Genomic DNA, 22447 nt, shown 5'->3' with positions numbered 1-22447 from the left:
TTTTTTTTAATTTTTGCAAACAAAATAGGTGGTCTTACTTGGCTTCTGTGTAAGACCAGTGGACACATGTTTTCAGAGCTGGGCAGTTCTGGTTTCTCCATTTGGAGGGAGTCCATAGCAGAGTTGAAAGAAGAGCAACTAAATTTCAGTATCTTGAAAGCTGTGAGTCGAATGGATGTAGCACTAGTATTCACCAACTTTTACAAATACTAGTCTGGAGGACACGTCCTCATTTGAAACAGATTGACCAATTTTTATTAAGGTGATACTTCACACAGGTGGAGGTGATACTTTATGGAGCAGACACTGACCTTCTAAGATGTAATGCCAAAGGTGGCAGACAGTACTAGCAAGTTTAAAAGGGATCCAGAAAATTCATTGACACTTCACCCATGAGTAGTAGTAAAATAAGCAAGCAGTGCTATAACATGGGTGTAGAAACTGACCAGGCTCACCTGGTGTCCTTAAATTGTAGGCTCTTGCCAGTTGCTGCAGCAACTCCGCCACAAAAGATAATGAATTCTTCTGAGTCTTTGGGTAGATAAAGTATTTCAAGTGCCATTTCTAAAAGCTTACAGAGCTGGCCTGTTACTTGGCATGTTGGCAGAATGTTTTTAGTTTGAAGGTGGTACAGCCCTTGACAGAAAAAATACTTTTTTTTTTTCTAGTTTGCACTTGGTGAATGCCTTTGCATTGACAGGGCTATGGTAGCTGTGAAGTGGTTGAGGAAAGCTGCATGACGGAAGCCTGTGATTCTTTAGTGAAGAATAGATAACTTGCTGGAAGTGGTGTCATCTGCTGGCAGCAATTTCAGACTGTCACAAGTGAGAGAAAGCTTTGCTCAGTGAATGGCATGTATTCAGAAACGTGGAGCGATAGAGGTGATAGTGTTCAATAAAAGGCTAATGGCTTTTATATAAAGACAGAAATACAAGTATATTATTCATTTGGTATTTAGAAGGTGATTTTCTGATGTTAAAATAACAGTATGAGAAGTCATAAACACTGATGTAGAAACAAACTTTATCTCTGTGTGTCCAGTGTCCACTGACTGCCTGGTCAGTTACTGTAGTTACAGGAGAGCAGAAGCAGTGTGAAAATAGTCTTTATTTTAGGAAGCTGATGCTCCTGTTTCCACAGAGAAGGAGTTAGTGTGCCAAAACCCTTTCCTATTGCTGCTGCTTTACTTGGATTACTAAATGACTGCCCCGTCTTTTGACAGACAGGAGGTATGGTGGGGTTCTTATGTTTTAAGACTAAGTGGATGAGCCCTTACAAATGAGGCAGTCGTGTATCAGCCACTTCTTCTCAAAGCACGGTGCAAAGGTGCACGGTGTGACTTGCTGCATGACATGGTGTCTGCACCCGGTCAAACAAGTTTTGTCAGGTGGAGGAAGATGTGCCCATCTTCCCAGGAAACATCTGTCTTCAGTCCGATGCAGCGTGCGAAGTTAGTGCCCCTTGGCAGCACAGTGAGCTCGCTGCCCCGTCCGCCTGCCAGCGGGGCTGGCTGTGTACCTGACCCCAGCCTGGAGCCGGCGGCCGGGCGGGGTGGCGGGCTGTGGGCGCCGGGCCGGCACTCGTGCCCGGGCACGGCCGGGGAGCCCGTCACGCCTGAGGCGCGCCAGCGGCACCGCCGCCACGGGCGGACCCCACGGCGCCGGCCCGGGAGCGCGCGCGCACGCGCAGCCCCGCCCCCTCTCGCGATACCCTCGTGCGCGGGGCGGGCGGCGCGCGCCGGCCGTGCCGCGGGCGCGGGGGATGTCGGCCGCGTGCGCCGTGTCCCGGAAAGCGCCGCTGCCGAGGCCGTGTCCCCAGGGCCAGAGGGAGCCGCCCGCCAAGGTGATGCGCAGGGGGCTGCGGCGGGGCCGCGGGGAGGAGCGGGAGCAGCTGCCGTGGCCGGGAGAGAGCGGGAGCGGCATGGGCGCGGAGGCCGAGGCGGAGCGGGCGGCACCGCTGAGCGACGAGTGGCGGAGGCGGCAGCCGAAGGCGCCGACACCGGCGTCGGCCAGGGCGGTGGAGGAGGAGGAACGCCTGGAGCGGGAACATTTTCGGAGGATCATCAACGCTTTCCGATACTACGGGTAAGTGAGGCCTGCCCTGCGGGGGTCGGCGCGCTGCCCCGGGAGCGGAGCGGGCCGTTCGCTCCTGCTGCGCGCCCCGCGGCCGCCTCCGGCCCGCGCCGGGCGCAGCGCCGGGCCCGGGCCGCCGCAGGGCTGCTGCACCGCTCTCCTGGCGGCGTACGCGCAAAGGCGCCTCCAGACTTGTCAGTTCGAAAGCACCAAACCTGAAGAGCGCCTTGAGATGGCTTAGGAGATAAAATGCTCTGAGACTGTACAGCCTACAGTAGTATCTCTTGCTGGGAAAGAAATGCAAAATGTTTCGATTATTATGGGTGGGAATTCCTGAAAGACTTTCACTTTGCAGAAGAGGTAAGGCCTATATCTAGGGATTATGGATGCCGTATTTGATAACATCCGTTAAGTCAGAAGGAGTTTTGCTGGCTCCATAGAAATGAAGAACACCTAGTTTTAGGACTGAATCCGTTTAATAGACGAGGAAGCAAGTTATTCTCATTGCACGGAAGTGGAGACTGACTGGAAAAGTCCAGCCAAGAAAACTGTTCTGGTAAACCGTTTCCTGTTTCTTGGTTTGGGAAGCAGATTTGTACTTCAGCTAACAAAGCCACATCACGCGGCCCATTACTATGTGCTGGACCTTCTTTAGTCAATGTAGCACAGGCATAATGTGTACATCGTAGTGAGGTTCTTGGTAGGAGTGAGCGATACTTACATAATTTCTTCTATTTGAGGTTTGTCCATGTAAGTTTCATTTGTCTTCCAGGACAAGTGTTTGAGCCGGAGGTTGGTGTGAGTGGTGCTTTGATGTCTCTTCCAAAGTGAATTCTCTAATTCAGTTTGGACATATCGAAGACCGAGTTAGTTAAAAGTATCTAATACTGATTGTTACTAATTAATTCCGACCTGTAATTTATTTATATTAGTGGTATAATTGCACCCTCGGGTCTTAGAAACTGGGAGTATCTTTCTCAGCCTTCTGCTGAATTGTGGCTTTGGATTGCTTTTGAATGCTTGTTTCAGTAAAAACATAAGAAATGTGATTCATATTTCCACTGTAGAGATCAATGAAATTACTTCTGTCTCAAAAAAGTAATTCTAAATTTAGGTGAGATTACATATTGTGGTACTTAATAAATGGGATTTTTTTTTCCTTATACTGTTTCCAGTTAACTTGGAAACATCTGTTTGAATAAGACAATAGCACACTTTCAGATGAGTCCAGATCTTGTTCTTGTCTTCTAAACGTAATTTTTTTGTATTTCAGTTAGTCATTCTGCTAAATATTTGTAATTTAGCATAAAATGTTGGAGAATAAGGTTCAAAGGTTTTATTGCTGATAAAATTGCAGGAAGATGTTTTTGAGCTAAGCTGATGTGCTTTGTGTAGAGCATCAGTTTGTTTTTTCTCTTGTGTTTTTTGTGTTTCTTATCCTTGAATGTAATTTTAAACCAGTATTGCTATTGCAGCGAACAAGTTGTTCTCAGTAACCCATGAATGAAATATTACCTGGTCAAATTTCTAGAATGAGGTTGTAACTAAAATGCCAGCAATTGCAGCTGTCTCTCATAATGGCTAGTTTTTTCAGCTTTGTGCTGCTGTATGCTGACACAAGAGTTGGGAAAGTTCAGTATAACTTGACTGGCTAAAATAATTAGGTGGTCAGAAGGGTCAGTATCTCTTATTGAATTATCTCTCTAGAGATGTCATGACTGTGCTTTGCTACTATATTTCTGTCAGTTTAGACAGAAATCAAATCTAGCAAAATCTCAGAAGAGTCACCATTTTTATGAAACTTTTAGCCTGGGGAAGTGGAAATTTTTTTTTAACTTGCATCAGTCATATGATCATGTTTACAGTACTTATGAGGAATATGCTGTTAGTATCTTTGTGGGTCTTCCAGAGCTCTGGTAGGGTCCAACTGAGACTTTTACAGTTCTTCTGAAAGCATTATCCAGTGCTTTGAGGATCCCAGTTGCCACTCCACATATTGTTATTTCTGTAACCGAAGCTTACCACTGCATTCAAATTAATTCAATTTAAATTGGATTTGTGAAACAAACTTGGAAGATGGTTGGTGGTTAAATTTTATAGATCCTTGTGTTAAGGTATTGATCACCTGCTCTGGAAATAAGTGGCTGAGGATGAAACAGTGACGAGGAAAGGATAGTCCTCTGAAACTGGAATGTGTTAAATAGAGTGGTAAGATAAAACTAGAGCTCAAAAGAATTTTTGTCTAGAAAATTCTAGAAAACTTACATTTTCTGTGTATTAAAAAAAAGAATAATTGAAAGAGCTTATAGTGAACTATTTACATGTGTGTATATTGCTTCTAAATATTTAAAACTTTTGCTTTTCAGAACGAATATGCATGAACGAGTGAACAGAACAGAGAGGCAGTTTAAGTCTCTCCCAGCTAACCAACAGAGTCTTCTTCCTCAGTTTCTTCCTCACCTTGACAAGATTCGGAAGTGCATTGATCATAATCAAGAAATACTACAAACCATTGTGAATGACTGTGTTCATATGTTTGAAAATAAGGAATATGGAGAAGATGTATGTTAAAATGGACTTTTTTCTTGCTCCAGAATTAAATTCTATATGCCTTGGGATTTTCTGCATTTGTTTTTAATACCTCAAAGCTCCAACTTTCTTTTCTTTTGCCTTCCTTGTTTCAGCGTTTTTTTTTGCTCGCACTTTTCTCACTCTTACCTTTCCCATATTGCAGAGCTGATGTTTAATGTAGTTGTTTGTTGTTAGTTCTGTTAGTTACACTTACGAAAATTAACTGTGAGTCTGGGAAATCATTGTTTTCACTCCAGAGTTTTAACTTTTCCTTGGTTACATTTTAAAGTTGTTTTTTTTTCTGTTAACTATATTGAATATAAGTGATATTGTCTGTCTTCATATAGGTTCGTATATGTTACAGCATTACAAATTGCTTGCAATTCTAGATTGTAAGTATTTTTAATGTTTTTATTTGTAAACTTATTTACTACTTGACCTACTTTCTATCAAAAAAAAATGACACCAAGACTTAAAGGACTGACAGAGATGGAAACTGAAGTCCTCCTTGGATACAGGCAAGATAAAATAATGGGCAGCTCTAATGTAAGCTTCTCAGTTTTGCCTTATCAGTATCCAAAGGGATAATTTTTTCAGGGTATGCAGTTCAGCCTCTGCACTGGCTAAGTCCTGATCCATTCCTGAATAGGGACTACCAGTTGTGCTTTGCTGTGTATTGTTTGTTTGATCTGGAAACTGGACTTAAATGCCAAAGAGGGGCCAGCAAACTCAGTTTGTTTAGGATATTAATGGGTGGATTTAAGCCTGGGTCTCAGGAATGACAAAGCTAATACTTCCAACAGTTCTTGCAGCATGGCCTTTTTTTCTCTTCATAATTTGCTTTCCCCCACCTCAGGAGTCCATATACTTAGTATGTTTTCCACTAACTTTTTTTTTTCTTTCCACTTTATTCAGGGAAGTGGGAAGATTACACCAGCTTCAACTTTTGACATGGATAAATTAAAATCCACATTGAAACAATTTGTGAGAGACTGGAGTGAAGAGGGAAAGTCTGAGAGGGATTCCTGCTACCAGCCAATTATTAGTGAAATTATAAAGAACTTTCCAAAAGAAAAATGGTAATAGTGTCTTAAAGCTTTTATTTATATGGACTTACACTATTGTACAAATCTAAAACAGAATTTACAGAGTAATGAAAAGCTTTGTTTCAAAAATAGGGAATTTTTTATGAATTTAGTGGAATTTAGTTTTCAGTCAATAAAGTTTTTATTTATAATACAAGATGTTGGAAAAGAGTATAATCATAAGCTTCACAAAGTAATACCAGGTAAATCAGTAATAATTTTTTGTTGTTGTTCTGCAGCTGGGTGCAACAATATTTATCAATCTTTCAAGTAAGAGACTTCAGAGAATTAACTCAGTTGTGCTTAGTGAGGTAAAGTTTGTAGGTTAGCAGATCCTCAGAGTGTGTCTGCTGCAGGTGACAGGAAGGACTCTGACAGCAGGAAGTAAGGCTTTTATTCTTCTTTATGGAAAGAAGGAGGAAGACTTAACCACTATTGCCGTTGCACTTAATTGTAAGAATTTACTCTGAACATAGTAAATTCTAACCTTGGTTTCAGACAGCTGTTCTAAGAAAATTCTTAAAGCTTAGTTGCACATATGAGGGTTATTTTCTAAGTGTTGACTTGTTAACAGTGTCATAATAGTCATTGATGCAGAGGTTTTTGGTAATTTAGGTAGAAGCATACTAGTAAAGTCTCAGAAGGTTATAGTCCTATAATAATTCCATGTTTATTGGCTCTGTCAATTAATCAACCTGGTCATCTTAAAGTGCATTTTAGTTTATTTATTTAGTTCTTTTACAGTGGGAAAATGTGAGAATTTTTATTCATAAAGATAACAGGCAGGTTTGATATAGCTGGTTATTGTTGTGGTGTTTTTCCTCTCTCAGCAATTGTTAATAATGCTCTTGTGTGAATTTGAAAAGTCTCTTCCAGTAGCCATAGTTTAGTTTTATTACTAAAGATGCTTGTGGTGGGAGAACATGGAGTGTAGGTAGTTTCTGTTTTGCCTTGAACTGACTTACCTAAAGATACTTACCCCTTGAGTAATGTTTTATCTGCAATTGAACTTTCTGCAATTTTTCTAGTGCTAATAGTGACTCACAAAAGATAAAAAATTAATTAAATACTGCAGGTATACCTCTGATGTGTAATCTGTAGGAAAACTCTTGGTTAGTTTTGCAAGAAGTCATTCTAATCTCCAAAGTAGCAAATCAGCTTTTTATCTTGTTTGCTAGCTGCTTATGGATTTTGGTTATTGGAGAGGTAGCTTATGTCAGATCTTAAGAGATTCATTACTGAGGCTGCAGAATCTTGACTTTTACGTTTGTCATTAATGAACTCTATTTCAAAAACCTTTAGTTGATATTAGGAAGCAACATGTGGTAACAGATAGGGTGAATCTGTAGTTGACAGCTTTGTGCTTCTTTACAGGGAATTGTCATGGTTGTCAGACGGAACTGATGTGGCAGAGCATTGCTATTGTAGCTTTGAAGTACTGTCTGAGTTTTATGTTGTCTCTGCTGAAATCTCAGTACATCACTGTATGGATCAGACATCTATACTACAAGTCTGAGTTCATAAAACAGCATTTTTTCAAATTTCTAAAATGTGTATTACTTATGTTATAATTGTGGAGCTGTTGTAGCACTTAGGTAAAACCTTTTCTCTGTTCACATATTGTTAGCTACTATGTCAACTCACTCATTTTTCCTGGTGACAGAAGGCTCTTCTGGTTAGATGTACTTTCCTTTTGAGGTAAGAAGCAGAGTCACATACTATCAAGCTTAACTGGCAGTACCATTTCACCCTTGTGCAATAAGTACCTTCCCTGGTAGGGTTGGCTAGCTGGTAAGTCTGGGTTTTTTATACAAGTTTTGTACACACTCTTCACTGCTCCAGTGACACAACCTGAAGGAATGGCATGCAGCTGAGTCAGGGGAGGTTTAGGTCAGATATCAGGAAAAAATTCTTTTGGAACAGGCTCTCCAGGGAGGTGGTCACAGCACCTGTCTGAGTTCCAGAAGCATTTGGACAATATTTTTAGGCACATGGTGTGACTCTTGGAGTGTCCTGCATAGGGCCAGGAGCTGGATTTTCTTACCTTGACAAATCTGTTCTAGCTCAGCATATTCTGTGATTCAGTGATCTTGGAGTGGAGAAGTTTTTTTCAGTTTGAAGGGATTCAGAGGGCCTGAACTAACCACAGTGGGTTATTCTATCTGTTGTTTATAGTGGGAGAGGACTGACCATGGACTCTAATGTGTGGAAGAAAGCAGCCTGTAAATGAATCTCAGAATGCAGCTTTCTATTGCTTTGGAGTTTCCTTTTGTAGCACAGAGCACTAAAGTCTACTGAAAGAATTAAATGAAAGTGCAAGAGAAAAACTGCACCAGGTGAAAAAAAAAAACCTTTTCTAAACTTATTTTGTGTCGAAAACTATAAATGTTTTTAATTTGAAACTGTCAATGTCAGTCACCTTTTACTTTGTAAAAGGAACTGCAGTACTCATCAAATACTTAATGGAATGGTACTTTCAGTTTCTAGTTAACATACTTCGTTATTATTAATTCAATGCATTGGAATAATGTGAAAATGCAGTTTAAATTTTTGAAACTTCTGGAGTATGTTTCACTCTGCTTGCACACCTTATAGCATTGCAGTTTGCAAGATTGGCACATACGGACGGGTTCAGTTGGTATGTAAATAGGAAAAGCAGTGAAGTGTTGTAAGTGTTGTATATGCTTGATCTTTGGGAAATAGAAGTAGTGCAAGCAATGGTTGAAAGCAGCTGTAGTTATATAGTAGGTGCTACTTATGTGTTATCATGTGTTTCAGTCTAGTCTTCTGATTAGGGTGTCATCTACAAGTAAATTAAATGTAAGAAGCTGTTCCCTCCCTCTCTGCTTAACACCTTAACACAGACTGTGTTAGCAGAGTCAATAAAACAGTTTTTAGTAGATCCCATTAGATCAGGTCTTCCTAAACAACTGTTAGATTTCTTGCATTCTTCGTGTTGGAATTTGTGTTTCAGCTCACAGGAGCTCTGTACTATTTAAATGTATTGGATTACAATAAACCTACTTGCTGTAGGACAAAATAGTAAAATATAGGTACATTTTTATCTGTGTTTTTATTGAAGTGTTTCTATAGGGAAGTATTAAGTTGAAAATCTAAATAAGCATACTCATAATTTTTTTCTTGCTTCCCCTTTCTTTCAGTCATCTTGGTTTCCTTTCACTTCTAATGTTGCTCTTCCTGCTTAGTTGAAATGATGTAAAGATCATCAGCTCCTTGTCCAGAAGAAATCCGTGAAATAATTAACTTTTTTGTTTATTATCATTCTGTGGCCCAAACCAATATACTTGGGTATTTTTTTCAATTTTCTCATAAACTAGGTCTCTAGAATGAGCTGTAACTTGAAAATCATCTGTGTCATGCTGTCCAGCTATCAAATGTATTTTCCAAGATGCTGACAGAGAAGCCTAAAAGAAATTACCAGAGCTTAGCTTCCTTTTAATATGAAAAACAGCTTATTAGTTCCGAGCCTGAGCTTGACTATACTTTTTGAGTGTGCTCAGTCACATTTGTAGTGGAGTTGAAATTTCTGCTTTATCTGAATTTTATGTGACTTTATATGAAATGTATTTTTCCTTGCAGGTCTTTGTACTTAGCCTAAAGTAGATTGTCAGTGTTATTGCATTTCTCAGGTGCTTTGCAGGTCTTTAAACGAAAGTATATAAAATTCAGCTCTCAAGTTCAGAGAATTGCTCTTCAAATGATTGTGCTGTTTAGCATTTGTCTTTAAAAAAAATCACTGACAATATGATTGAAGTAAAATAGCAAAATATGGAATATTGAGAATTAGATCTGTTTATATTCTAAATTTACATACCTCATAAACACTAGGAAAGAGTACCACAGTATGTTCCTATGCTGGTATTTACCCTGATCAGAAGCCCATCTCAGTGTGAGATACATAGATACATATTACTTTATTTGAACAATTCAACTGCTCTGTTTAGTTGATGAAAATGAGGATTGTGTTTGATCAGAGAACCTCATTTTTATTTTGCTAAGCATGTTTATCCCTTCAGCATCATTATTTTTTTTTACAACACAATAGACATTAATTAAGCCTCCATTTTTATCATGTTTAATTTCCCCCTTTTAGAAAGGACACCTTTAAAAAAGTTAACATCTTCATTAATCAGTAGTCTTCTAAAAGCAGAAAATATATCACACCGAAACATGCAGTGTGAAAAGGGCATGAAGGATTTGTTTCTGATATTTCTCCATTGTATTTTTAAAGAGGCTTCTGCAGTTTCAGTATGAGCTGAATAGTACTGTGCAGCCCTCTTTGTTGTTTGGCCAGCACCTTTCCCCACACCTCGCAGGTTAATAGGCTGATGCTGCTTCCCTCTTGGCCCACAGCTGTTCACTGGGTACTTGTTGGATACTCGTTTATGTTCCTAACTGCTGCTAGATGTATGTCATGGAAATCCTGTCCTTGCTGGCTGGTTCTAGGGCAGTTTTCCTTGTGGATCACTTTGAGTTATTATATTACCACAGTTGTTGCTTTGTTTGTTTGTGTTTTTTTTTTTTTTAGTTAACTTTGTAACTCCTGTAATCACATAACCACCAGAGAAAAGCTGGTTTTCTATCTTCTTTAAGGACTATAGCCATTAAAGAAGCAGTTCCTTTGCAATTAAAGGTTTTTAGATATTATAAGGATTCAAGATTCAACATAATTCATTAGCAGTTTGTCACAAACAGTTCAAGTCTTGAAAACAGTGTGGCAATTTTTTTCTAATGAGGGGATGCTATCAACAGTGAGTTTGCCACGTACATAATTTCTCAGTCTGTAAATTCAAAAATATGGTCTTGGAAAGTTAGTGTCAATGTTCTGGACTGAGATTTGATTATATTGTATTTTATTAGATGTGTTCTGTTGCTGAAATGAAGTTGGTGGCCAGGAACATTCTCCAGCAACTGAAGAGTCATGATAGAAGTTAAATTGCTAACCAATTTCCAGACTCTTATCCCTAAATAAAGGTGCAAACAAAAGTGAAGTTAAGTCTGCACTTGAAAAAAAGAATATGATACTATTTGCTAAGAGAGAATTGGGAAAATTTGTTTAGAAGTACAAAAACTTTATATTATGAATGAAAATATAAAGACAACTACAGGCAATTTAAAATCAACTCACTTGACTGTTAGAGGTTTTTTCTTGTTTCAGGGTGCATAAAGGTGCAGATTTCAAAATGTGAATACACCTGTGTATCAGCTATCAGATTGCTTTAAGAAACTACTTCTAATCAGTGTGTTGTAATCTTGAAAGTGGTTTATGGCTTGTCATCTCATTTACCACAGAAGTGTCCACATGGGGGTGCTAAAATCTGTGTAGAGCTAGTCTTAAGTATTTCATAAATAAAGTGAAATTGTAAGGAAGTGGAGAAATAGATAGGTTAGAAAATCTATTTGGAATAAAGGTGTACCATTATAAACAATAAAAGCTGTAAGATAGAAGCTTTTCTCGCTTCTACCAGAAGGCACATTTTCTTCTTCCTTCTCACGGTTCCCTATTTTCTGAAATTTCATATTGAGCGTGTAGTTCTCTCCTGAAGTATTTTTTTTCAGAAGGACGTTGTGCTAGCTTCTTGTTTCCCCTGTAGAAGAGAGGTAATGAGAACTGTTTCTTCACAGGAGTGCTGTTAAGTAATAACACAGTCTTGATTTCTAGCTTCTTGTTAAGTTAGAAGAAGAGCCTGGATGTATAATGGAATGGAAATGAATGGGATGATTTTCCATTTTGGAGACTTCACTAACTAGATGAAGAAATCAAAACTCAAAAGGCACTGTTAAAACTTCCTTGTTAGATTGCGTGGCATTTAGAAAAGAATAATACTTCCTTTTGGTTTTGGGTAATAGTGTTGAGAAATGTACAGCTTTTAGGATCTGTGTATCTCCTTTATTCATCTTCATGTTTGTGCAGCATCTTTACTTTTTTGATCCCTTTTTGGCATTCTGAATTTTTAAGTACTCAAAGGCTTTGTGTTTTGCTGCCTTTTATCCTTTGGAACTGGTGGTTCTAGTCTCCTTCATGTACTTGCATATAAATTGGTACATGTATTTTTTGTCTCTGAAGGTGATATGCAAAATTGTCAGGAGGTCTATGAATATTCATACTTCGGTGTATGGAATCGTGAACTCTTGAAGTCGTGTTTATGACTGGAAACTGAAAAACTATTTTTTTATAGATTTAAGTATCTTCAGTTTGGCATGTGAGTGATTTCTGTTTTATGAAGGAAGGTTTGATTGAATTCTGGTGGAGGTGCAGCAGATTATGTTTGTATTTCCTTTTGTACCTCAAAGAGGACCAATTCTGCTCTTTGGGATTCTTAATTCTGTTTGTGAGTTGCTGTACTTGGGAGAGATTTTAAGTATTTCAATGAACACACTGCTGGATGTTTTCTGGTTGTCTTCAACTTGATGCCTAGTTATGGGTAAATGGTTAGAGAGCTACAATGTACTTTGATTTAGGAAATACATCACTTAGAGTCCTTTGGGGAAACCAGTGAGAAGCATATGAAGAACCCACCATTGCTGGAACAGTCACTACTTTAAGGTTTTTACATTCTGAATTATCATCAGATTGTGGAGATTCTATGTTTTCATTTCTCTGTCAAAATACTTGGGTTTTCTGTTTTTTTTTTCTTGCAAGATAAAAAATATGTCTAGAATGCTTTCTGATTATCAGCGGGGCTTAAAGAAAAATATATTGTGCTATATGATAATATTCTTCAATTCACTTCAGAAATTTTTGGCTGGATAACTATAGAACTTTTAAGGAAAACAAATTGTGTATAGCATTTATGCTCTGTACTCTGAATGAGGGTTGTATATGTTCTTTTGAGTAATTTCTGTGAATTATTTTGACTGTACAATTAACCAATCTGACCAGGGCAGGTTCAGTTTCATTTAAAAGTGAAGTCATACAGGAAACATAATACAGTATCTAAGTATATGGTGGGAAAAATGTTTGGCTGGACCTCTAAGTTGTTTTATCATCAGATAAAGACTTAACTATTATTTTTGTTTTGTTGCAGGGATTTCTCCAAAGTTAATATCCTGGTACCTGGTGCTGGGCTAGGTAGATTGGCGTGGGAAATAGCTATGCTCGGTTATGCTTGCCAAGGAAATGAATGGAGCCTCTTTATGCTCTTTTCTTCTAACTTTGTACTCAACAGGTATATAGCTTATGTTTTACTTGAATAAAAACTAGAGAGGCAAAATTATAAATTAGAGAAATATGAATACATACGTCACAAAAGAATAAATTCTTAAATTGGACTACAAGGCACACATACTCACTTTTTAGTATGCTTTAAGGAAAAAAAAAGGCTTAGGGGTAAATGGAGAAGGAAGTATTGTATCTGAGTTATTAAAATTTCTGGAAGCATGGCTTTCAAATTGTGAGATTAAAATCTCTAAATTGTACAACAGATTTTCTGCCAAATTTTGATTAGGTTTTATTATTTAATTCACATCTGTTTCTGTAAAATGGACACCTGTCTTACTATTACTGAATCCATTCATGGTATTTAGTCGTGATGATTATCAACAGACGCTATCTTTTTAAAAAAAGTATCACCTTATATACTAAAATTTTAGGCACTGTTTTGACAAGAAAAACAATAATTGAAGCATGCTGAGCCAGAGGCTAAGAGTTAATAGTTCCACAATTATGCTCAGGAAATAAATCTAAATGTAGTAAATTTCATATTACAGGTTTTACTTCAAATGACATTTCTGTAGTTCGTATTCTGCCACTTGCATTGGAATTACAGTTTTCTAAATTCCTTGGTTAGGGAAGAAAAAAGGCAGCACATACAACTGTTCTTTTAAGAAACAGAGTGGGAAAGCTACAGGTGGGCAAATACTGAAAGAGGTCGGGAGGATGCTTTATTGGGAGGGCAGGGAGTGATTAGTCCAATTTCACAAAGGCAGAAATTGATAGTTTATTTATTGGTCTAAAATTAAACACCTCTGCTGAAAATAGCTAAACTACTGGCTTTTTTTTCTGTATTGCCATATTGTTTTGGAGACTGTTTTGTAGACTGATTATCCATGGTGCACTGTGATGCCGTTGCATCTCACACAACTTACTGTTCCAAAACAAGGAGAAAACACTGCATGGTGCCTGCTGAATATCTTTGTATCACAGTAGAGCTCCCTGTAATGATAATAGATGTTTACTGGATGTTAATTTGTTCTTTTTTTCCTGCATTATCCTCAAGTGACTCATTTGGTGGTGAAATTGTATATTATTATTGATCTGACTGATGCGTTTTAGCTGCTAAAAGGAAACCATATTCCTCTCATATTTTGGAACTTCAAAGCATCATAAAAGATTAATTTCCCATCTTTTGGTGCCCTGATCAGCTGTTGCAGAGCTTAGTTAACTTCACCCTTACCCTGTGATGACATAATTCTTTAAATACTTCTTTAAATAAATACTTCCTTAAATAAAGAGTCTTTGCCTATATGTGAAATTATCTTAAAGATTCATGCTTTACTAACAGTAGTAATTTTAGCACTTAATGCTCATGTAATGTTTCCTGTTCATGTAGGGTATTTAGCAAAGAGGTGTATATGCATTAAACTTGCTAACAATATAAGATTGTGGACAGGAAAATTGAGTGCTGTGCAACTGCTGTAGTCTTTATCTTTGCTGAACAAGTTATCAGTTGTACTTTAGCATGGAAGAGAATACTGCTAGCCTACTGAGCAGCAGTCAATTTAGTTGAAGTCCAAGTATCCCTTTCTGCCAGATCTAATTGTGGACTTGATGTAACCTTCTGTTAAAAAGGTTTTAGGGACTTGAAGATTCTTTCAGTTTAGTCTGAAGTAGCTCTTTATGGTTAGCTTTCTGAAATGCACATTTACTTTTCTGAAACTGGAAGAAACAGCTGTGATCAATATAAGCTGAATATAATACCTAAAGAAGAGTGGTCAGAAAAAAAGAATTTGGCAATTAGTTTTTAACCGTAGTCTCAATTTAATTTATACTTATTTTTAGTTGATAAAAGCATGAGGATTTTGCTCATCTGTGCTTACAGTTTTACAGCTTACAGCTTTACCTTCTTTCTCTGACAGTGGTTTATATTTAGGAAGACAAAGTACTATTTTGAATGCCCAGCATTGCTACAGTAGGCTCCTAGATGTGGTACAGTGGCTTAATGTTTCTGTGTGCAAAGTGTTATTTGATGATTTTCACACATTTTAAAAAAACCTTTCATATCTCTAAAATTGTTACCTTTTGTTACAGTGGATAAAGTTGCATGGTATGGTATGTAGAGTGTGTGTCGCAGTGTAACTGTGGTCACTGTAAATATCTGAAATTATTTAGAGTTTGTTGTTCTGTTGAGGAAATTCTAATTTGAAAATAAAGTGACCCTAGACTAGTTAACCTGCAGCAGCTCCAAGGCTGCTTCAGTCTTTGTGTGGGACATTCTGCTTTCTCTTGTGTACCTAAGGTTCTTACATGGTGTGTTTTTCTTCTTTATTTTCTGGAAAGAATATAATTTTAGATAAATCTTGTCACTTGGACAAGACTACTAGTTGCATTTGTTGCGTGTCCATTAATGCCTTAGGATTAAAACAGTTAAGTTCCTTTTTTTTTGTGCATACCAGTGGTGAGAAGCGGGATTTGACCTACCCATTTTTTCCAAAACTGTCTTTTTAAGCAGAATGTTAAACAGTTAACATTTTCTTATGGAAAATAATGAAGTGTGTCACACTTAATTATGTTAGATGTTTATAATAGAATGTGTATTACACATCTTTTGCTGTAAGAATGGAATTGCCAAGGACTGGAGTACTTGGTTTTGAAGTAAAAATTGTTGAAACTGGAAATGCAGGTTTTCAAGCTTCTATATGAAAGAGATTGCTATTTTCTATTAAATTGGAACTGTTTCCAAGTCTATATGAACAATGAACTCCTTTTTAATCTTTTTTTTTTTAGTTGCTCTTGTAGTGGTTAGGGGACTTTTTTGTTGTTTCATTTTGGGTTTGCTTTTTTTAACCAATTGCATATGTCTGGTATTCATTTATACATTAAGTCGTTGAGCACTCTATACTGCTCCTTAAGTTTTAGTTTTTAACTGATGAAATAGAGATATGACATGGAGAAGGTAAAAGATACTATTTCAAACACTTTGTCACAAATATATTCTAATCATCCACCAGCCAAAAGAGTGCACTTTCTGTAACCCAGTAGATTGCTTGCAGTTTATGAAATGCTTGATGACATGTATTTTGTGGGAGAGATATGACCTCTGTTGTCCTTGAAAGAAAATGTTTTTTTCATTTTTTAGTTGCAGACTAATTTTACAGGATGGTGGGAAAAGCTTCATGCTATAGTTAAATGCTGTATTTTATAACTTTTAAAAATGTGAGTTGATTTGATTTAATTAGTCATGTGAATCTAGAAACTGTTTTACAAAGACATTTTTACTTGGCATGATTTCAAAGATCCAGGTATTACAAACTTAAAAATACTACAAACTTAAAATTACTATTATTGTGCTTTGCAAAATGGTGCTTATTTATATTTTTAATTCTTAAAGCATCTTTTAATTTAGCATTTTAAAAATGCTTTTCTTTGGCTGTGCTTCTAAACTTCCTGTGATTATGGTTCAGAAAAGACTAGAATGATAACAGATATTTCCAAAAAGCATCATGGAACTATTGTTAATTTTGTTTGTTTGTTGGTTTTGTTTTATTTTGGGTTGGTTTTTTTGGTTTTTTTGTTGTTTTTTTTTTTAATAGGAAGAGAGATGATCCAGCAAGGCTCAGCTTTATGGAATATAGCAAATTAAAAATTTCATTAATCTTACAAAATAAGCGTATGTGTTTTCTTCTCGGCAGAGCAATAAGTTGGAGAAAATTACAAGAAGTCCTAAAAGAAAATTCTAAAACTGGAAAAGGCAATTCCTTTGTAGTAGTGATTTTGTTAGATTAAAATTAGTTTTTTGATCACTTTGCTATCATGTGGTCCAAAGTGTTGTGAACTAGATTAAATTTTCTGGCAAATACAGAGCTGTTACAAGACTTTGACTCTTATATTTCTAGAGTCTAGATAAGCAATTAGTTGAAACAAATTTTGCTGGTTTTCATATTTTGCAGATGCTCTCAAATTAATTCATGTAAGCTTTATCCTTGGATTCATCAATTTAGCAATAATAGAAGATCTGCTGATCAGATACGACCAATTTATTTCCCAGATGTTGATCCTCACAGTCTTCCTTCTGGTTCAAACTTCTCTATGACAGCAGGGGATTTTCAGGAAATTTATTCTGAGTGCAGTGAGTAAATGCAAACTTCTAGGCTCTCCATCTAACTTTACAGTCTTCCAGTCTACATTATAATCTATAAACATTATAAAGAGAACGGAAGTGTATGTACCAGTATTAAGTATGAAGAACTAGCTGTAGCAATATCCTTATACTCAGAATATTTCTCCAGCTCTATCAATAGTACTCCAAATCAGCTTTTCTTCCTAGCCTAAAAGATCTTGCAGGAGCCTTCCCCACAGCTGCTTAATTGTCTGAAGATTCTGTCTTTAACAGTAGAACATCCAAGACTGGCATAAATTAAGACATCTAATATTTTTTATTTACAGAACGTAAAACTTGCTATTTCAAGAATACCCATCTAGAAAAATAGGGAGACTCATGTTTTAAAAGGTAGACTTTGAAAATCCCTGCTTGTTGAATTGACTTGTTAAAAACAGCTGGGGACATATTAAAATACTGAGTAATATGTTTTAAAGCTAAGTAATTTCTGAAAGTACCTCTTGTGTGCAGACTTGTATTGTTCTAGATACTACATGATTGGGGACTTTTGCAGTTCTATTTTTAACACTAGTCATAATGAAGTTTATAGGGCAGGAGAGTAATAGCACACTTGGGGCTCAATTTGTATATAACGTGTTACAAAATTTACATTTTACAATATGTATATAATTTTATATAATGTATGAACAGTTTTGTCAGGTGAATAAGTAGTAATATTGTACTGTGTGTATGTGTATATATGCACACATGAATACAGGCCAAATGAACCCAAAGTTAACAGTTTACAATGTAAACCAAAATACTATACTTGCATACGAAATAAAGAGCTTTCAGCTGCTGTTAGTTGAAGGTGATTCTGAGGGTATCAACAAATACTGGGGTTAAATGATGAACTTTTACAGGGTTAAAAGCATTTAAACTAATCTCTGTATACTTTGCTCTTTTCATGCAGATACATGGGACTGTGTAGCTACTTGCTTTTTCATAGATACAGCACATAATGTTATTGACTATATTGATACTATATGGAAAATACTAAAGCCTGGAGGAATATGGATAAATGTAGGCAAGTGTGACCAGCTGCTCTTTTTGACTTATTTTTGATATTATATTTGGGAAGTGTGTGTAAACAGTTGTGTCTATGCAGCAAACTGTACAGCTAGAAAAATATAGGGCTTGGAAATTATCTCAAGTTTTCAAAATATGTTCAGATGTTAGCTAGTTACAATCAAGTCAATACTGTGATTTTCAAAATAGGCAAGTAAATCTTGCCCATGGAAGGTTTTGCATTCATGCATCAAACATTTGTGTTTTGACAAATGTAGTATTCTGTGTTGTTCTTTGCTATTTTTCTAAGAAAACAGAACTTTAAAACACACCCTTGCTTTCTTGTTTTTTTTTTTTTTTTTCCCAATGTCTAATTGGTACTCTGCCTTGAAGCAGAAGTTTTGGGAATGTGATTTGATTAGAGTCTTCCAAGATGAAACAATATTAGATGTGACACAGGCATTAAACATGATGCATAGTAAAAACTGGTCAGTTACTGGTCAATCTCTGTCCCAGCCAGTAAGAGTGCTAGCAGAGTTCTTAGGCAGACTTAAATGTTCAGAACTGTAGCGACAGCAGTGATGCTTGACTGAAGAAATTTTAAGATACAGAAAACAAAATCTGGCAGGAAATGTTGCAAATTGTTGATTAAGAACTAAAGTAATTAGTTTTTATTTTTCATTGATTCTGAAATTCATTATAAGAATCATATTAAAATAACAGCAATATGTTCTTTTGTCAATATTTATAGAATCATAGAATAGTTTGGCTTGGAAGGGGTCTTAAATATGTTGTCGTTCCAACCCTCCCTAGCAGGGAACCTTCTGTATTTTTGAATATGTGAATCTGGATATAAGTTTTTGTTGTGCTATCAGTGTGCGCTTTTGACTTTTAACACATATTTTGTCTTTTTGGTAGCCATTTCTATTGTATCTTTGTACTTCAGGTCCTCTCCTTTACCATTTCGAAAACTTGGGAAATGAACTTTCCATAGAATTAAGCTACGAGGATATAAAAAATGTTATCCTGCAATATGGATTCCATATAGAGGTAAGAAGATAATGTAGTTTGCAAAAAGCAGTACTGTTATGAATCAGACAAACTGCTTTGAATAAGCCACCATAAATTTCATTCAATATAATGGCATATATTAATGACTTCTAGGAGCATTATGTATCTTATAAATTACCTGCTTTTCTCATTTTATAAGTGCATAGATGAGCCTCATAATCCAGTAATAATATAGCATTTTCTTGTATAGTTCCTGTGCAGAAGCTGTCTTGAAAAAACTGCTGCTTTGTTTTCAGGTGGAGAAAGAATCTGTAATGTCAACTTACACTGTGAATGAACTCTCCATGATGAAATACTACTATGAATGTGTGTTGTTTGTGGTGAGAAAACCAGAATAGCAGTGGTTTGAATAGGTTAATGAGAAAATAAGATTGGCTTGAAAGCTAGAATTGAGAATAAAATCATCTGGTGATGTATGAACACAACCTCAAATCAGTGGTGCCTTCTTGTTCCTAAGAGGATATAGATAGTGTCTATTTTCTTAATAACTATTGCTATTCAGACATATACTATGCCATGGATATTCATAATACACTTGTGAAAGATTAAATGTTCACATGCACTGTCTTTGTGCTTTGGAATACATTAAAAAAAACAAAAGTGTTTTCTTGAGAAAAAAGTTTAATGTTTGCCATAACTAGGCTAATTCTCTACTAATGCTGCCTCATTTTTCATAGATTTATAGTGCTTTTTTTTCTACTTGATATTAGAATGCATGGAGGTGCTTACTGTACTAGCTGTATTACTTTTAGAGACGTATTTGTAAATGTATACTTAAATTATGAAGTCTCAAATAGTTGGGAAGTGGTAAAATTATTCTTGACAGATAAAATAGTCATCAGAACTGTTAGAGCATTTCCTGTGCAACTGAAGTAAAATAGGATATTATACTAATTCTGATCTTTGGCTGTACCACTGTTAAAGGTTTAACCAGAAACCAGGAAATGAAAAATGCTATGTGAAAGCAGAACACTGAGTGAAGAAAAAGCAGACTATCACAGAGAAGCAGTATGTTAACCTTAGTTCAGGAAAACACTGATCTGGATTAATCTTAGTGAAATGTGTCAGATGCTTTGCCTTCTTGAAATAATACTGATTTTGAGTCATCTTCTTACTGTTTAAGCCAGAACTTTTAAAGTTGATAAACATAGCTGAGTTATCCATGCCATGTGTAGGTAGTACAACATAAAAATACCTGTCAGAGCAGTGAAGTTACAAGTAAATATGTACTGTAACCTAATTACTTCCACCTGAGCCAGGATATGCAGGCCAAATGGTAGACAATTTCCTTGTAACTTCAGACACCTTACCCTTGTGACTTCTTGGTTCCTCCTATTAATTTGGTTTTTTTCTCTAGCACATGTGGCTTAGGTGAATATTTAATCTACAATGTACAAGAGGCTGTCATGTCACATACAATCTCATGTCACTTTGAAGTTATGTAAGAAATGAGAAAAAACATAATTAACAGTCACTAGTCTGAGATGAGGTATCATGTTAAGCATTCTGTTTGCGTAATATATGGATTACTGTAAGTGCCATTTGGAGGCATTTTCAGAAGTATGTTGAAAATATAAAACCATTATGATGAGGGCTGAATTTCTTTTTCTTCTTTGGCTAAAAGGACATGATCAGTAAGTTGTTTGTTTCTGATTATTTTTTGTCCTTTCTTTCATGGTGATGTCCTAATCACATATCTTTAATAGATCTGTTATGGAATTTTCAGTTTTTCTAATCAAGGCCAGAAATTTGTGTCTCTATTCCTAAACTGAAAATCTACAAGGAGGGAAAACAAACTTTTTAAAAAAAATATTTTCAACATGCATAAGAGAGCGCATGCTTGTATATGTTTCAGTATTATATTTCTTTCTGCTCAGAATCCTGATTGTGAGCAGAGGCTTCTGTCTACAGAAGTTTTAATGTTTGGTTTAAACTACTCTTATTTGAACTCTCTTATTTCTAAAAGTGCATGAACTGTCAAAGTTCTTCCCCTGTTGCAGGGGAGATGTGTTGAAAGATTAAACACTGCTATTCAACAAATAATATAAAATTATTGTGTAGGTAAAAGCAAAAAACCACATCCTTTAATTTCCAGATCGTACCATTTAATTTTTGAGAAAATCTGTGATTCTTTGCTTTCCTTATGCTTTTCTTCTTTTAAGTGGAATATGATGAATAATTTACTTGATTTACAAACTTCTTGAAATAAGACAGAGGTTAGCTGAATGTCAATGAAGCTGATGCTGGGTAGCATATCTATCTCTAATACTACCAGTTACTGCCCCTTACACAGTTTGTAACAACTTGAAATGTTGTTTCTCAAAAAAAAAACAATGGAACTCTTCATGTATGGTTGAGTGTCAGTATCCTGTGGTATTGTGTTTTTTTTTCCTTACTGCTCCATGTTATCACAGGTGCCATTTTTGTATGTTCTCTGAAAATATTTTTATATATGGTATAATACAGTGATGTGCTTTTATTTCTGATCTAGAAAATACTGGGGTTTTTCTCTAGAGCATTCTGCTTTTAAATTGCAACAGTCACATAAAGAGTTGGAAGCAAAATAATCTTGTTAATGAGCTGTCAGTAGTGTTTTATCTTCAGTCCCATTTATGAGTTTTTAGAATTCGCCATTATTATTGTAATGCACATGGATAATTGTATATTATAGAATTTGATCATTGTTTGGTTTAGTTTTATATGCAGGAGGAAATGCTCAAGGTGTTCATCAGCTAAGACTGTTTTTTTAGGTCACTATTGAACTGTACATGGTAACAAGTGGAATGTAAAATGCTGCATAATCTTCAGTGTAAAACTTCTGTATATGGAGTTTGATAAATGTAAAACGTCCTGTATTTTTTTTAATGCGTTATATTCTTAAATTGGTTGCAAGGATGGTAAGAATAGGAAGTTTCATGTCTCTGTATGCACTTCCCAGTTTTCAGTGTGTGTAATTGTGAAAAATGCATATTACATGATTGGCTCTTTGCAAATATTAAAATAAAGACTATATGTGTTATGTTGGAAAGTTATGTTGTATTAATCTTTTTTTAGTAGTGGTAAATACAGCTTTTGGGCTATAGCATAATATTAAAATAGGAACTATGTGATGTAAGGTAATTTTTGTAACTAGCTCAAAGAATGGAAAAGATAGTCAAGAAATTCTTTGCATATTTGGATAAGAGGTAACAGCAACAAGACACCAAAATCTCTAGAGAAGAATTATTGCGTCCTTGTCAGGACTATTCAGACTTTTTCCAGACTTCAAGGAGCCAAAAGAATTGATATACAAGATGGGGGC

The 22447-nt window shown here is 36.3% G+C and overlaps 1 protein-coding gene across 3 annotated transcripts; it reads left to right on the top strand.

Annotated features, from left to right (window-relative positions):
- Positions 1-1709: 1709 nt before the first annotated feature.
- On the top strand, positions 1710-22174 carry CARNMT1 (carnosine N-methyltransferase 1). Of its 3 annotated transcripts, none has more exons than XM_085566522.1 (8): positions 1710-2084; positions 4439-4634; positions 5559-5722; positions 12778-12918; positions 16859-17037; positions 17981-18090; positions 18994-19125; positions 19383-22174. In XM_085566522.1, the coding sequence occupies exons 1-8, from the start codon at positions 1762-1764 to the stop codon at positions 19482-19484; spliced, it is 1347 nt and encodes a 448-aa protein (XP_085422648.1). In that variant the 5' UTR covers positions 1710-1761; the 3' UTR covers positions 19485-22174. The 3 variants fall into 3 exon arrangements, 2 of the variants coding, with proteins under 2 accessions (XP_085422648.1, XP_021397197.1); XR_002466429.3 differs by having other exon boundaries at positions 1711-2084; positions 19022-19125; XM_021541522.3 differs by having other exon boundaries at positions 1711-2084; positions 17981-18094; positions 19022-19125.
- The last annotated feature ends 273 nt before the right edge of the window (positions 22175-22447 follow it).

This window comes from Lonchura striata, chromosome Z, assembly GCF_050655825.1.
Source record: "Lonchura striata isolate lonStrDom1 chromosome Z, ASM5065582v1, whole genome shotgun sequence".
Taxonomy (NCBI): Eukaryota; Metazoa; Chordata; class Aves; order Passeriformes; family Estrildidae; genus Lonchura; species Lonchura striata.
The sequence above is the reverse complement of the archived record's forward strand: the minus strand, read 5'-3'. Positions and strand labels throughout refer to the sequence as shown.

Coding starts and splice junctions, on each gene's coding strand:
- CARNMT1 (XM_085566522.1), top strand. CDS start 1,762: ATGTCGGCCGCGTGCGCCGTGTCCCGGAAAGCGCCGCTGCCGAGGCCG. Junction 2,085..4,438: donor AACGCTTTCCGATACTACGG/GTAAGTGAGGCC, acceptor TTTGCTTTTCAG/AACGAATATGCATGAACGAG. Junction 5,723..12,777: donor AACTTTCCAAAAGAAAAATG/GTAATAGTGTCT, acceptor GTTTTGTTGCAG/GGATTTCTCCAAAGTTAATA.